Below are 16,987 nucleotides of genomic sequence, written 5' to 3' on the forward strand. Positions count from 1 at the left end.
CCTCCAAGGCGCCAATACAAGGTAAGAACAGCACCTAACGAAGTCTGTCTAGGTAGATATAGGATTCTTAGTGGAGGTGTAGCCGACCGGTGTTAGCCCTGCTAACGTGCCTTTGTTCTGTGAGGCAGAGGTGTGAAAAAAAAGGCACGTGGAGCAGGCCGTTTTGAGCTGAGCTAGCTGCAGTTTGCAATGAGAGTATATTTGTAGCATGCATTAAAGGGACAAGTCCGGTGTATACAGAGGATCCTAAGAATCAATTAAAGGCTGACAGCGCTGTGTAATTAAATCACCACATTGGAACCAAACAAGCTGTGGAACAGGCGAACTGCTTTGCTCATGCTGGGAGTCTCCTTCGGCCCAACATAAGTATTGTTAGGCCTGCAGATAGCTAGTTTAAAGCAGTTATGTAGCGAGGCGAACTGAGATATTGTGGCTTTGAGGGGCTTAGGTGTGCAATCCTTTGTGGGCTTTGTCCACGAGTATCGGGTCTCGTCGCATAAGCTGCTTAGAGAGCTAGGCTAGCGGGAGTTAGCTTCTGAGGCTGTGGCTTCAGGAAAGACACACTCGCTTGTTTTGGCTGTGAATGTATAATTAGTGGGTCGTGTGGTTGATTCAGAAGACGTAGAATAAAGACTTTTGGTGAAGCTAGGCGGACTGGGTGAGTGGTTTGTGGCGTTGGCAGTGAATAACTCGCGTTTCATATACGTAACAGTGAACCCGGGTCTGGAGAAGCTAAAAGCCTGTTAACCGGAGGTTTAAGGTAATAAAACAATAATACATGTGACTAGTCTGTGTTTTAGCAGTGTGGAAATACGTTTAAACTGATGAATAAATAAGTCCAATAATACGTGTGACTAGTCTGTGTTTTAGCAGCGTGGAAATACGTTTAACATGATGAATACCGTTGCATGACCTGTGGTAGCTGTGTGAGGAGCTAACGTTGGCTACGACGTAGCTCCGGGTTTATTGTACTGTGTATGAAAAATAAAAGTGCTCGTAAAGAAAATAACTGCTGGAGTGTGAGAGGAGACAGAAGGCGTATGAGTGAAAATAAAGTGTGGGATTTTGGTGAAACTTGTGTGTGCGTATGCTCCATTAGAAGCTCCGTTTTTGCTGTTAGCATTCCGTTAGCATATTCCGTTAGCATTTACGTAGTATATTCGCTGGCAAAGGCTGAATGTAAACAGGAAGGTAGATAAAACGTAGAAGAAGAAAACGCCAGAAAGCAACTCCACCAACTAGTGACCAGGAGGAGTAACTGCTAGTTAATGATAATAATAATATTAAACCTAGTGTTTTGAATCTGTCATTACATTAGTACTAAAAGAGGCTGACATCTGGTGACTTAGAGAGACAATCACAGCATAGTTTTATGCCACCCAGTGGCTTCCTAGATAAATTACACAAAACAGTCTTAGAAATTCATTGTCTATGACCTTTGTGCTTACATCCTGACTTTAGTTTTAATTAAGCATTATAACTTTAGTTGTTGACTTTGGTTTTAATTCAGCATTTTAACAAAGATCAATGGTTTCAGTTGTGCTCCTTCAATTCTTGAACTTAATAGTGATTCAGTAGTAAATGTGATTATTATTGTGCTGTGTGGTGTTGCTGAGGTGTCAATGATTGCAGTGTGGATTGTAATTGTAGTTTGACTTACATTGGCTTTGCTGTTTGAATGTTTTGAATACAGTTATTGAATTTAGATTTTGATATTGATAATTCTTAATTGCTTTTTTAATTGATTAATTATTCATTTTTTATTTAATTCTAATTCTGATTTTGAGCTATTTGGATTTTGATATTGATAATTTTTTAATTGCTTTTTGTAAATTGATTAGTTTTAGTTAATTTTAATTTCGATTTTAAACCATTTAACTTTGATTTGGAATCGTAATCTTAATTGATTTTTTATTGCTTTTAGTAATTGATTAATTATTAACTTTTAATTTCATTTTAATTTCGATTTTACATTTGATTTGGAATCTTAATCTTAATTGATTTTTTATTGATTAATTATTGATTTTTTGATTAATTATTGATTTTTTAATTTAAGCGTAATTTTGATTTTAAACCTTTTGAATTCGAATTAGGATCTGATTTTGATTCTGATTTAGGTGTTGCATTTGTTTGAGAGTTCTAGGTTCAATTTTGGTTCAAAATTTCTTCACGTATCCCGTCTTGACTAATTTTGGTACATTTACTAATTTACACAGTTCCGAAGAATCGACTTTGACGCGGACGGTGCTACGACGGGTGTGTGAACGTTGAGCTCACCTAGGAGATAGAATGGCCGTCTTAACTGCTCAGGAAATGTTGGGCAGAGCCAGAGAAAGGATGGAGGACCAAACGGTGCCCAAAGAGAGGGGAAAGGAATGGGAGAGGATGAGAAAATATCTGAAGAAGTGGCAGAGGAACGGGTGGTTTCCAACGGTGACGGCACCCACGGCTGAACACAGATGCAAAGTGTGGAGAGAAGCTGCGAAGGCTAGGAACAACGCTGTTGCAGATCATGTGGGAGCCAGTCGCCTGAACAAATTAGGTAGGAGCAGGGCCCGCAATATGGAAGAAAAGAGGTGTGCAGATACCAAGCGTCTGCTCACGTACTGGAAAGCGGTCGACCCGAACACCCTTCCAGATGCAGTAGGACTACCTGAGGTCCTGAAGGAGACTGGCTTCAAATCCACCACCACTACCAGACCTGACACCCCTGGCAACACAGCAGTATACCCGTCAGTGCTGACAGAAGCACATGGACAGACTGGGCTTTCCTCACCTCCCCCGCCATATGTGAAAGTGAAGAGAACAATCTATCCCTCGATCCAAGCACCTGTCTACAGAGTCAAAGGGGGAACATTGGATATGGAAGAGGAGAGTGAAGAGGGAAGCAGGTCTGGGAACGAGCTTGAAGACATCAGCTCACAGACTGACAGTACAGGAGTGACGGTAAGTACTCCAGAGAGTTGCCATGACCAGCAAGGGGCAAAGGGGGGCAGAGCTGAAGGAGAGACCTCAGGGCCCTTCGGTGATATCCAAGCTCCAGAGATGTTGCCCCGGGAACAACGTCATGACAAACAACTTATCTGGGAACAAGAGTGGTTTAGAAACCATCAAGAATTGACATCAGACAAGAAAGGAAGACGGGAAAAAAGTGAAGAGGAAAAGGAAGGGAATCTGAGGATGGGTGAGTATAAAGCAAAAGGTTACTTGTTCCTCACCCCTGAGAACAGACGGACAGCAATCACCAGTGGCGATGAAGACACTGATGAGGACAGAAGAAAGAGAGTAGAAGGAGAAGATGGAGGTCGCTCACCTGCCAGACGATCCAGAAGGAACAGGAGACAACCAGAGCGTTATGGAGATCATATCTATCCTGTAAGAGGTGAGATGACACCATTAGCCCATACCCAACAGTACCCCCTGCTGGTAAAATCCAACGGACAAGCTGAGTTTGTGCCATGGGGACATCGAGACATGGACGCACTGGAAAAGGCGTTGCCACCGCTGGCCGGTGGAGCCAATCCGTGGATTCGTGTCTTTGAAAAACTCACAGCAGCTGATAAATTGGCATTGGGAGACATCCGTGCCATGATAATCCGAACAGAAGGAACAGCCCAACTGAATATTTTGGAAGTAAGTACAGGAACGACCAATAGGGGGGATGAAACCTCATTTGACAACTTCCGAGGAGTTTTCTGGTCAGCAATGAGGGGCATCTGGGCCACAAAACCCAATATGAACTCTCTTTCTGGACTGAAGATAAAATCAGAGGAAGAGACACATCAGTATCTGAAAAGAGCTGAAGTAGAGTGGTTTATGGCCACAGGAGGGAGACATGACAGCGATGAGGCCACCACTGTTGTATGGCGGCACACTGTACAGCAGGGCCTGCCCCCAACAGTACGAACAGCACTGCGTGGAGTAGTGGGATTGAGTAACATGACTGATGCCATGTGGAGAGAACACCTTACTCACTACACCCAAAGGCATCTAGCGGAGGAGACAAGTGGAGAAGATGACATAAAGAGAATGACGCAGCGACTGTTGAAACTTCAAATAAAAGAGGCTGACAGAGAACTCAATAGAAAACTTCAGGACAAGAAACAGATGATAGCAGCAGAAGCCCAGCAGCCACCAACTCCAGCAGAGCCAGCCCCCATGGTGGAGTACTACCAGCCTCCGCCCTATAGAGGCAGAGGACGTGCACGTGCATCCAACAGAGGCAGAGAATATGGAAGAGGCAGAGCTTACCAAGCAGGCGGATATAGCCAACCAGGAAACAGAGAAAACCCTGACAGGTTTGGTGAATGCTACACCTGTGGCAGATGGGGCCATTGGGCCCGAGACTGCCCAAGGCAAATGGGAGGAGGAATGCAGATCAGTGCGTCACCACGACAGGCTCCATTCTCACCCCAGCGGCAGCAGTACCCAAGACCAGGTCCGCCAGGACCACCTGCACCTCCCATCATGGGACCTCACCGCCAACAGATGCCCATGAGGTCACAAGGACAATGGGAGGAGGCTCACCAACAGAGTGAGTACTGAGGAGGCCCAGAAGATCCAGAAGCATGGGTGGTTTACAGGGCTCAGACAGAACCAATGGTGACCTGTAGCGTTGCCGGAGTTGACACAGAGATGATGGTTGACTCTGGTGCCGCAGCCTCATGCTTACGAAACCTAAATGGGAAAACACCCCCACTCTCGGATAAAACGATGAGAACGGTTGGATATTCTGGAAAAACAGAGGTGCAGAGATTCACAACACCATTGGAAACTACACTAGGAAGACAATGTTTGCTTCATCAATTCCTGTACTCTCCCAAATGCCCTGTCAACTTAATGGGAAGAGATTTGATGACAAAGGTTGGAGCTGAAATACAATGTTCAGCAGACGGACTTAGAATTACATTCAAAGGTCAACCACTGACTCCATGGCAGACACATGGGGGAAGAATTCTCTTCATGACAAATTCTGAACAAGCAGAAGAAAAGACTGAAGTGTTTTGGACCAGGCTGGTGGCAGGAGAGAGAGAACAGCCGTGTGTCAACAAAACATACCAAGACTGGAAGCCATGGATCAACAGCCAGGGAGCATATGGTTCCCCTATTGACCCATTCCATTGCACCTATAATTACTTGAGGACACCTGACGAAGAATATGCTGACGCATGGGAGGAAGAACGAGAAGGAGTGCAAGAGATGATCAGGATCACAGACATCTTTGTGGGTGCAGAAGGAGTTGCAGCACACTGTGAACTCACTGAAACTCAAGCACAATGGTATGAACTGCACCATGAGAGTGAACCCCATGTCACGTTAGCCATAGCAGCAGGGCAGGAGGCCCGCTCACTAGGACCGATGATGAAGAGAGCCCAGGAAATAACAGACTGGTGTTCCACTGCCTCACCGCTACTTCATCACAGTCCAGACAAGACAATCTGGAAAATAGCACATTGCAGCAGGGAGAATGGAGTATCGGAGAGGCAGGAATTGGAAAGACATCACGGCCGTGAGTTGACTGACCACCCCGCAGCAGAAGACTTGTTGAATGAAATGCCAGAACATCTGTGGGCAAAAGGCGACTATGATGTCGGCTGCACTCCACACCATTTGGTAACCATAGAAAAGAAATCTGGACAGCCATCGGTGTGGAAACCACAATATCGTCTTCGCAAAGAAGCTGTGGAAGGGATAACAGCCACCATTCATGGCCTGCTTGAAGCAGGAGTGTTGAGATCAGCAGAATCTCATTGGAACACGCCCATATTGCCAGTTCCCAAAGCTGGAGGAAAAGGTTGGAGGATGGTACATGATTTAAGAGAAGTAAATCAAGCCACAAAGACGAAAGGAATTGCAGTGCCCAACCCATATGTGGCACTACAGAACATAAGCCCACAACACCAGTATTTCACAGTACTGGATCTGGCAAACGCATTCTTTTGTCTGCCACTTGATCCTGCCAGTCAAGAGATGTTTGCATTCACATTTCAGGGACACAGATATACTTACAACCGAATGCCTCAAGGGTTCAAAGACAGCCCCGGCATATTCAATGCAGCATTGAAAGACGATTTGAAGAATTTGAAACTGCCAGAAGGAGTGACCCTAATACAGTATGTTGACGATCTACTGTTGGCAGCGCCATCAGCAGAAAGTTGCCTGGCAGCAACTGGAGCTGTGCTAAGGAGAGTAGCAGAGCGCGGCTACAAGATCAAAAAACAGAAGACTCAAATTGGGAGAAGACAGGTGACATTCCTGGGAAGAGTACTCTCAGGAAACAAGAAAAAGATTTCACCTGAACAGAAATCAGCGGCATTGACCTACCCCAAACCCAAAATTGTCCAAGAAATGCTTGGATTTCTGGGATTGACTGGTTACAGCCGAAGCTATGTGCCAGACTATGTCAACCTCACTCAGCCTCTGCGTGACATGCTGACTAAAGTGGGTAACCGAAACCTGAAGGCAGAATTGATCTGGACAATTGAAGGAGAGGAAGCATTCATCAAGACCAAGCAGTGTCTGACTCAGGCAGCCGCATTAGCAGTCCCAGATTATGGATCTGACTTCCATTTAGATATAGGGGAAAAGCAGGGGGTAGTAAACGCAGTCTTATATCAGATGAGGAGAGAGGGAAGAGCAGTTTTGACTTACCATAGTTCTAAACTAGACCCCATAGAGCTAGGACAGGTAGGTTGCACCAGACATTTGGCAGCAATAGTCAGGGCTGTCCAAAAGACAGCATATATAGTTATGTGCCACCCATTGAAAATACACACACAGCATGGTGTAGTCGCCTATCTAGAGACTCAAGCCTTTACTCTAACAGCTACAAGAGGAGCTAGGGTATCAGACACATTGACACAGCCCCACTTATCCTTCACCTCACAGGGAGTAAATATGGCAACTGGATTGCCAAATGATGAAGGCACCCACGACTGTGCAGAAATGGCTGGAAAGGAGACCAAGTTAAGATCAGACTTGGAAGGAGAAAAAGATCCAGATGCAGAGATGACACTCTTTTGTGACGGCTGTTGTTACCGAGGACCAACAGGTAATGTGGCTTCATACGCGGTAGTGGAGCAACTACCTGATGGGACATTGGTGGAGGCAGAAGCAGCAATCATTCCTCAACCTGCTTCAGCTCAACTGGCAGAAGTGATAGGGCTAACTCGAGCCCTTACTTTGGCCAAGGACAGAAGAGTAAACATCTACACGGATTCTGCATACGCTCATGGTGCAGTACACTTGGATGGACCGCAATGGCTGAGAAGAGGGTTTTTGACGAGTTCAGGAGCCCCAGTCAAACACCATGAGGCGCTGAAGAATCTATTGGATGCTGTAATGCTGCCAGCACAAATTTCTGTGATAAAGTGCAGGGGTCACTCGAGGGAGGACGATCAAGAAGCAAGGGGTAACAACGCAGCTGACCTTGCAGCTAAGAGAGCTGGAGGGTACATTGGTAATGACACACAAATGTTGGTAATAAGTGTAAACGAGCCACAGCAAGCCCCCGATGAAAGTGACCTTGTTTTGTTGCAGAAAAAAGCTGGTGCATATGAGCATTCACAGTGGTTAGCTCATGGAGCATCCTGCAGGGAAGGATTGTGGAGGTCCCATGATGGACGAATGGTTGCTCCTGCCGAGCTGGTACACTTACTAATGATTGAAGCACATGGTCCATCTCACGAGTCGAAAAAGCGAACATGTGCAGCGTTGGAGAAACATTGGTGGCATCCATATTCTAAAGAGATGGTAGAAAACTTTGTAACAAACTGTGCAACTTGTAATGGGTATAATAACAAACCAGTGTATAAGTGCCCAATGGGGAGCTATCCTGTACCACGAGCTCCTTTCCAGGAAATTTGTATTGATTATACAGACATGGGAGCAGACAACAGAGTGAGAGGGTTGCGATACATGTTGGTAATGATAGATCGGTTTTCCCGATGGGTTGAAGCAATACCTTGCCGAAATGAAGATGGTGCAACAGTGGTAAAGTGGCTCAGGAATGAACTTGTTCCGAGATATGGTCTCCCGAGAGTTATACATTCAGACAATGGCTCTCATTTTACTAATGTACACTTAGCAGCAGTAGAAAAGTGTCTAGGAATCCAACATAGGTTTGGATCAGTTTATCATCCAGTATCTCAGGGAATAGTGGAGAGAGCTAATCAAACTTTAAAAAGGAAAATTGCTAAAATCTGTCACACCACATCTATCAAATGGCCAGACGCCTTGCCTTTGGCACTAATGTCCATGAGAAATACAGAACACAATAGTACACACTTAACACCACATGAGCTACTCACAGGGAGGCCTATGTCTGGCCCACCACGGACCAGTAGTCATGGACCTAGCCTAGACTTGCTAACTTTAGAAATTGAGGAATACACAAGAGCGCTAACTAACATGAGCCGAGTTTTGTTTTCTCAGGTGACAAACGCAGAAGCAGCAGCTGACGAAAGGAAGCCGCCTCCTGTCGTGTCACCAGGCAGTCTGGTGTGGATAAAAGTCCACAAACGCAAGTGGAGTGAACCAAGGTGGACCGGTCCATGGGAGGTAGTATTGGCAACCTCACATGCAGTAAAGGTGAAAGGTAAAACTGGAGCTACTTGGCACTACCTCACACACTGTGCAGCAGCGAAGGTAACGAGTGAGACACTCGCAGAGACAGGATTGAACATCAGACAGGCAAAATTTGAAGTTAAAGACACCTCAAAAGAGGGTTTAGACAGTACTGACAATGACGTTTCCCCCACAGTTTAAGCGAGGCCTTCCATTGGGAGACTCTAGCTTCAGTAGGTTATGGAAGTCTGTAATTACTTTCTTCCTGATTTCAGTAGTTTCCCTCTTAGTATGGGGAATTAACCACAGACAGGAGCCAGAACACATGCATGACTACATCAGGATTCGAAATTTAGCTTCAGTAACTAATCAAACCGATCTCAGACCACGTAGAGAGGCTTCTCCGACGACACTCACCTATGAAAATGTAACTCTCACTCTTACGTTCAAAGAAGGTACAACATCAACGGTCCAGTTCGACTTCTGTGAAGTCGTTTCCTGTCCCAGGTATGAACACATCTACGGGTGGATGTCCAAGACCTTGTGCATCATAACTGACGAGTGTGGGCCCGCCACAAATAAGTATGGTAAGCTGTTATCGTATCATAACTGTGATTGTGAAGATTGGGGATGGGCAACGATGAACACAGGTGGCGAGGGTTTAGGAAAAGACCCCAACCCAGGTCTTAAAGACCGACTAAAGATGTTAAATGCCCCAGCTTCTTATCACATGTGTAGGAAAGGGGTGGGTAGATGTAATCCTTTAAGACTTACCTTAACAGACCCAAAATTGACTGACGGAGGACTTTACGTAGTACAGGGAAAGGCAACTACTGATAGTCCTGCTCCACAAGGGCTTATTAGGATCATTGTTAAGCCTGCCAAAAAGATCATGGATGACCAGGTTCGACATACGACTGATGCAGAGAATGAGGTACCGGGGGTGGAAACTGCGATGGCAGATGGGAATTTATGGCTCCGGTGGGTACAATATACGGCTTCAAGTCAGAGAAGTACAGATTGCATTGTGTGTTCAGGGCCTAGACCCCTAGCAACACCAGTTCCTTCAAGATTTAGACCCCTAAGCCCTGAATTTAGTTTTAACTCTGTTTACTGATGACACTTTGCCCCTCCATCACACTTGTCAGGGGCTGCACTGGGATTACCCACCTGTAGAATATAATACCCCACCTCTGTTCAAGGTTTCAGAGGGTCCATTTGATTGTATAGTCTCAGATACAGCTATGGGGCCCAATGTAGGCAGTATTATTGAAGCAAATTGTAGCAACAGTCACAATGCTAGCGACTATCTATATAACAGTGTGTTAAGACAGACAGCACCCAGAGCTGATTTATGGTGGTGGTGTGGAGGAGGAACCATATATCCAATCCTGCCTAAAGATTGGACAGGCAGATGTGCATTGGTGCAACTTATATTACCATTCTATATCTTGCCTGTCAATGATGTAACATATAAAGAACTCATCTCTCCACACCCACATGCTAACAGAAGATCCAAAAGAGATGCTGGTAGGCCGAAGGGAGCCTTCGATGACCAAGTATACATAGATGGCATAGGAGTGCCAAGGGGGGTGCCGGATGAATTCAAAGCCAGAAATCAGATAGCTGCCGGTTTTGAATCTGCATTTTTCTGGTGGGTAACGATTAATAAAAATGTCGATTGGATCAACTACATTTACTATAACCAACAGCGTTTTGTAAACTTCACCAGAGATGCCATATCAGGACTGCATGCACAGCTGGCGAAGACTAGTTTAATGACCTTGCAGAACAGAATGGCATTAGATATGATATTAGCAGAGAAAGGTGGCGTTTGTCAGATGTTTGGGACTGCTTGCTGTACTTTCATTCCAAATAACACAGCTCCTGATGGATCGGTGACCAGGGCTCTGGAGGGACTGACAGCACTCAGCCAAGAGCTAGCGGAGAACTCTGGTGCCGCTGATCCATTCACCGACTGGTTGGAGAGTATGTTTGGCAAGTGGAAACATACATTTTTGTCAATCGTAATTACTCTGTGTGTTGTCATCGTAGGCCTCCTAGTCGTCTGTGGATGTGGGTTCCCTTGCATCCGTGGACTTCTACAGGGGTTTATTGCTTCAACGATGAGCCAGATACCAGTCCAGGGCAACCAGTTATGTGTCGAGGATGAGGGAGAATTGGAGCTTCTGATGGCCACAGTCTAGATGAGGCCACCAGCGGTGCCATAGCGGAACTTCACAAGCGGTTCCTGACCATCCTCTCGGAGATCCTGAAGGACCTGATAAAGGCTCAGATGGACTTCTAACACATCCGGTGAGATATTGGAAATTAGGGAAATAGACTGATTGTTCTGGATGAGTAATTTGAGATTTTATTTTTGTTTAATGGGTTATAATGGGATTTTAGGGTGTAAAGATTAAGAAATGTAATTTTGACAGGTGTAAAAGAACAGTCAAGGCTTCTCAGTATGTGTTCTCTAGCCTACAGGCTGTATCCTGATCCTGCCAGCCCCAAGACATGGAAGGCAGTGATTTTCAACGCAGTCGATCTTTTCCTTTGTTACGGATTCTATCTTTCCCTTTTTAAATTTTCCTTTTTTATCTTCCTTTTACGGACTCAATTTTTCCCTTTTTTACGGATTCAATTTTCTTTTTTGTCTTCTTTTTACGGACTCAATTTTGAAACGGACTGAACAGAAATACTTGAAATGTTATCTGTATGCATGAATTGTTTGCCTCTGTTTAGATAGATAGGGAGCCTCTTCCTGGATTGAGTAGGGGGGAGGTCTCCAGGGACATTTGAGTAACTAACGATATTTGTGTAACTAACAACATTTAAGTACATTTGAGTAATTTACTACATTCGAGTAACTAACTCACAGTGAACTGTGGGTTAGGGGGGAATTGTAAGAAATTTGAGCAAAACAGGGGTGATTAGTAGATATAATAGTGTTTAATAATTCATAATTAAGGTTCATAATTAGTCATAATCATAAGGGGTTTGGGAATGCATAATTTAGATAAACATAAACATGCAGAAGCATGAAACTTCTGCCAAGTTGCCGAAGTTTAACTTTCATTTTGAAGGATTATTATAGATGGGATTAAACAATAACTGACAATCATTGAATGTGTTTGTTGCAGGTAGAGCAAGATGTGTAGACAGGCGTTTAATGAGGAGACAGAGTAGGCAGCCAATAAAAATTGAGATAGGTGAAAGGGGAGGAGTCGCGAATGAATAAGGGAGGGATCCAGTCAAGAGTTTTTTGTCTTTCCTGTTAGTTAGAGGTCCTGGGAAGTCGTGTTGTCCTGGGACTGGGAGAGTTTTTTCCAAGGGGGGGGTTAATTGTTTAATATTTCAAAGATTAATGTACACCATTGCATAACTGTAATTGCAACAGCAGGATTAAAATCCTTTCTGACGGTAAACCAGTTTCGGTAATGTTTTTAGTGCCGTGTTGCTGAAGAGCTATCAGTACCACGTGTGCTGGCCTGCCACACGCACCTAGGAAGGACTTTTCCCTCCACATTACCATCAAATCAATCATCAATATAATCATCAAAACTAGTGGTGTCACGGATCACGGATCGATCCGTGATCCGTTCGGATCACCCCTCACGGTTCGGATCACCCCTCACGGTTCGGATCACTCGTGAACCGCGGATCAATCCAGTATTTCTATTTTTTTTTTTACAGTGTAATCATCATAGTGTGTAAAGTTCGACTGTTGCTGTTCCTTTTCAAGTAACAAGTCCCCGAATATCAATGCAGAGTGTCAGTGAACAGATATAAAGCAGTAGTGTGTTCACGTGAACGGAGCAGGTTAGAAGCATTTAACAGTGAAGTCATGGCGAGCGGAGGAACGTCAGAAGCCGCGGCGTCATTTAAGTCGCAAGTTTGGAAACATTTTGTCTTCCCTGTAAGATATAATGACGGATGAGGGTGGTGGACGAAACCGTTACGGTATGTAGGCGTTATTTAAAGAGAGAGACACGCGACAACGGCAAAACATCGGGCATGTCAGCGACGGGGACACTCCGGTGTAGAAAACAAAGGATTTCTAAATCTGGTTACAATGCTGTAGACACGCCCCCTCTGTGAGCATCACACAGACACACACCTGGTTCAGGCGCTGTAGACACGCCCCCTCTGTGAGCATCACACAGACACACACCTGGTTCATGCGCTGTAGACACGCCCCCTCTGAGCGTCACACAGACACACACCTGGTTCAGGTGCTGACAGAAGTGTCAGAGTGAAGCTAGACAGGCCCAATAATATTCCAGTCACCACAGAAAGGTCGACCCTCTCCCCAGACAATGGAGATATTCTCATCTTTTTGAAAGTAATGTCACAGTAATGGTAAACATTGTTGTGTATTTGAATGACATAACCTGACAGGAAGTAAACACAGACCCAAGTTGTTGCTGAGCAGTTCAGTTCAGTGTAAACAGTGGAAGCTAGCTCACTGGCTGTTTCTTTCTTTCAGTATTGATGAAAGGACGAGGATATCAACATACCTCATGTTGCACTTGCAACTTAACAGAATTCTTGAATGTATTATTTTTATTTGTTGATTTAATTTTGTTTCAAATTGGACATCTTCAATATTTTTGTTTTCATGTAAGACTATAGCCCAAAGTTCTTTGCTTTAAGTGTTCTTGAAGTTCTTTAATTAATAAATGGAAAGCAAAGTTATATTTGGCTCCTCCCCTTTTCTTTGTTGATCCAAACCGTGACTCCTGAACCGTGATCCGAACCGTGAGGTTTGTGATCCGTGACACCTGTTGTGGAATATTTCCTTCAAAAGTTCAGGAGTGAAATTAGTTTTATCCAAAGTGTTTAACATAAAAACAGAGTCTTGATGAATGATCAAAGTTTCAAAAAGTCAATTTAATGTTTGCAAACAGAGAACACAACCACGTATTGCAGTGAACTGTGAATATGCTCCAGAGACGCAGAATCAAAACAAGGTATTTATACCGGCCGGCACAGAGGAGCAGATAACACACAGGAGACTAAGGCAGAAATGTTTAGTCTAACAAGAAGCAGTTGATTGCAGAAAGAACACGTCGGTTGTTTGTCCCGACTAAGATAGAAAAGTGACCTTTGTACGAGAACAAATAGGTCAATGTGTTCAGACATCCAGACAAATGAACTTTCTAACAGCAACATATCTCACAGAAAATATGATGACATGTAAAAACATTTTTATCATTACACACTATCAAAACTATTTCAAACTGTACAGTTGGCACTCATTCAGTGAATAACTTTTTGAATTGAAATCAGTGGAGTTGAACCGCGGTTAATCATGTGTAACTTCAGAGGTGACTCGTGCTGAAAGCTTTTATCACAAACGGAAACTTTACTGCAACCAGAACAGCTAAAGGGGATTGTTTCCTGTGTGGGTATTCATGTGTACCTTCAGATCTCTGTTGCACACAAATCTATCACAGCAAACTGAGCAGCTGAAAGGTTTCTTTCCTGTGTGGGTTCTCATGTGGCTTTGTAAATGTGAACGATTGTTAAAAGATTTCTTACAGACTGAGCAGCTGAAAGGCTTTTCTCCTGTGTGGGTTCTCATGTGGCTCTGTAAATGTGAACGCTGGTTAAAAGATTTCTTACAGACTGAGCAGCTGAAAGGTTGTTCTCCTGTGTGGGTTCTCATGTGTCTCTGTAAATCTGAACGCTGGTTAAAAGATTTCTTACAGACTGAGCAGCTGAAAGGTTGTTCTCCTGTGTGGGTTCTCATGTGGCTCTGTAAATGTGAACGCTGGTTAAAAGATTTCTTACAGACTGAGCAGCTGAAAGGTTGTTCTCCTGTGTGGGTTCTCATGTGTCTCTGTAAAGTTGAACGATCGTTAAAAGATTTCTTACAGACTGAGCAGCTGAAAGGTTTTTCTCCTGTGTGGGTTCTCATGTGTTTCTGTAAATTTGAATGATGGTTAAAAGATTTCTTACAGACTGAGCAGCTGAAAGGCTTTTCTCCTGTGTGGGTTCTCATGTGTATCTGTAAATGTGAACGATGGTTAAAAGATTTCTTACAGACTGAGCAGCTGAAAGGTTTTTCTCCTGTGTGGGTTCTCATGTGGTTCTGTAAAGTTGAACTCTGGTTAAAAGATTTCTTACAGACTGAGCAGCTGAAAGGTTTTTCTGTGTGGGTTCTCATGTGTCTGTTCAGAGTTCCACTCTGGCCAAATGTTTTCTCACACTCGGAGCATCTAAAATGTTTTTCACCAGCGCTACATCTTGAATCACTGACATGGACTTCATCAGGTTTCACATAGTTTAAACCTGACTGAGGTTCTCTGGTCTTCTTCCCATCACCACCCTCATCAGTGTCAGAAGACTCTCCAGTCTTCTCATCAGTATCAGGTTCTGGATGTCTATCTGGATCCAAGTTCCTGTCTGGTTCTGGTCCTCCACAGTCTTCTCCATCAGCTTCTGTTCCCATCTGTTTAGTTTGTCTTTGATGAAGCTGTGAGGACTGAGCTTCCTCTTCTTCATCTTCACTCTTCACAGGAGTCAATGAGAACTTGACATCAGCCTCCTCCAGACCTTGAAGCTGCTCTCCTTCCTGACTGGTGCAGAGTTCCTCCTGTTCTTCTTTAATGTGTGAGGGCTCTGGGTCCTCCTGGTCCAGACTGGAGCTCCACTCCTGCTGCTCAGAGGGAACCTCTTCTTTAACCAACAACAGCTGCTGGACGTCTGCAGGAAAACAGTAAACACACACAGAGGGGTTACAAAGACATTTTAGAATTGAGCAAAGAGTCTCCTGGACATACACTTCCAGAGTATCACTAGAACCAGATAATACAATAATGTAATCAACTTATGTGACCATGAACACATGAACCATTTTAAGCTGCCAAATCCATGTGGTGTTATCAAAGAGAGCAAACTTGTACTTTAAGTTGAAATATCTCCTGTCATCTAGAAGCTGAGAGAACAAATCAGCATACCTGCAAACGCATAAGCGGTGAAAGAGGTGGGGGGGAGACGGTAGACGATCTACAAGTATTAACAATTTATTAAGTCAAGCATCAAAGCATAAAAAACAGATCTATGGTTTCACAAAATACAAGAATTGATTAAGTAGCCCTAGCAACAGACACAAAGTCAGGGCTCCGTATACGCACCTCTCCTCTCAGTGTTTTGTGAGCCCTGTATCTTTATACTTTATTTGAACTTGTCCAGCACAGGGACGCATTATCTTCACCCACACACAAGCCAGGGTTGGGCCACATTGTGTGTGGGAGTCCTGGAGTCTCAGGGATGGGGAAGGTGCTGTTCCTGCAGGTTGCTACACAATATCCCACCGACTAACCCGATTCACAACACAACTAGTTATACGTTTTAAGCTACCACCTGCGTGTCAGAGCTCCCTCTTTGTACGGGGAGCGCGTGAGTGCCTCACCCGGAGATTCAAACCTTTGCTCTATGACACACGCAACACTATTGCAAATGAGCACACACACACAATACTGTTATGTTCAAAATGTCTCAAACAAAAGGTGAAGGAAAAAGCCCCCCTCCTTGTTCCAGAGGAGAAGAAGCATGCAGAGGAGAAGAGGCAGCTCCCCCCCGCCCTGCTCTCTTTCTTCCATCATTAAGCAGGGCCGAATCAGCTGGTTGAAGTTTAAATCAAAAGGAATTTAATATACTAACAAAATAAAATGCAGTTACAAACTGAATTACACTATCAGCAGTAATATTTCATGAAATAGAGGCCCCATCCACACCACACGACAGACTGGTGTGTCCGCCTCATGGTCCAGATGAGGTCTGATTATCTCCGGGGATTCAGTTTCTTTGTCCCTCCAAAGTCTCTGAAATGTCTCATATTACACATTCCTTAGCCCATCGATCAGCTCAGTGATTGGCTGAACCCGTCGGACTTCAGTCGGCCACTTCCTTCACCAATTCACCCCCCTTCTTGAAGGCTGTGCTCAGAAACTCTTCAGCAACATCCCCCTCTCTCGGACTTCATGGCGGTGTCATAAATTCTCTGGTTTCTCTCACAGTGCTCAACAAATTCAGTAACTCTCCCTTTAGTTTAAACCTTCTAAAAGTAAACATATTGTAACACATTATATCCATCGCTAGGAGCGCTTTAAAACTTAAATTCCTCACAATATGTATACATTTAATGCCTGTAAATACAGCACGCATATTTCTACAGTAGCGAGAACCATCGCCTATACAAAATGAAGTGATTCGTTTTCATTTAACCCTGTTACTGTATGGCTTAATATTAACTTCCACTGTTACTGTAAAGCCGTTAGAATTGTGGCCTATCTTCTATTTACAATTAATATGCATTCAATCCGGTTCGATGATTGAAATCATGAAGGTTCAGGCTCCTTAACGCTCTCTCTCATTACTTCAGGGCCTTTGGGAGCAACTGCACGTGGGA

General features: G+C 44.2%; 1 protein-coding gene across 1 annotated transcript in view; it reads left to right on the forward strand.

The window, feature by feature from the left end:
• Positions 1-2,862: 2,862 nt before the first annotated feature.
• LOC306785694 (uncharacterized protein) overlaps positions 2,863-16,987 on the forward strand; it is a gene marked incomplete at both ends in the record, with an annotated part of 40,176 nt that continues 26,051 nt past the window's right edge. The window contains 2 exons of the mRNA XM_079280149.1: positions 2,863-2,946; positions 4,417-4,534. Of these exons, the coding sequence (XP_079136275.1) occupies positions 2,863-2,946; positions 4,417-4,534 (202 nt within the window). The remainder of the gene's footprint in view (positions 2,947-4,416; positions 4,535-16,987) is intronic.

Source organism: Melanostigma gelatinosum (assembly GCF_949748355.1).
Source record: "Melanostigma gelatinosum genome assembly, chromosome: 12".
NCBI classification, from domain to species: Eukaryota; Metazoa; Chordata; class Actinopteri; order Perciformes; family Zoarcidae; genus Melanostigma; species Melanostigma gelatinosum.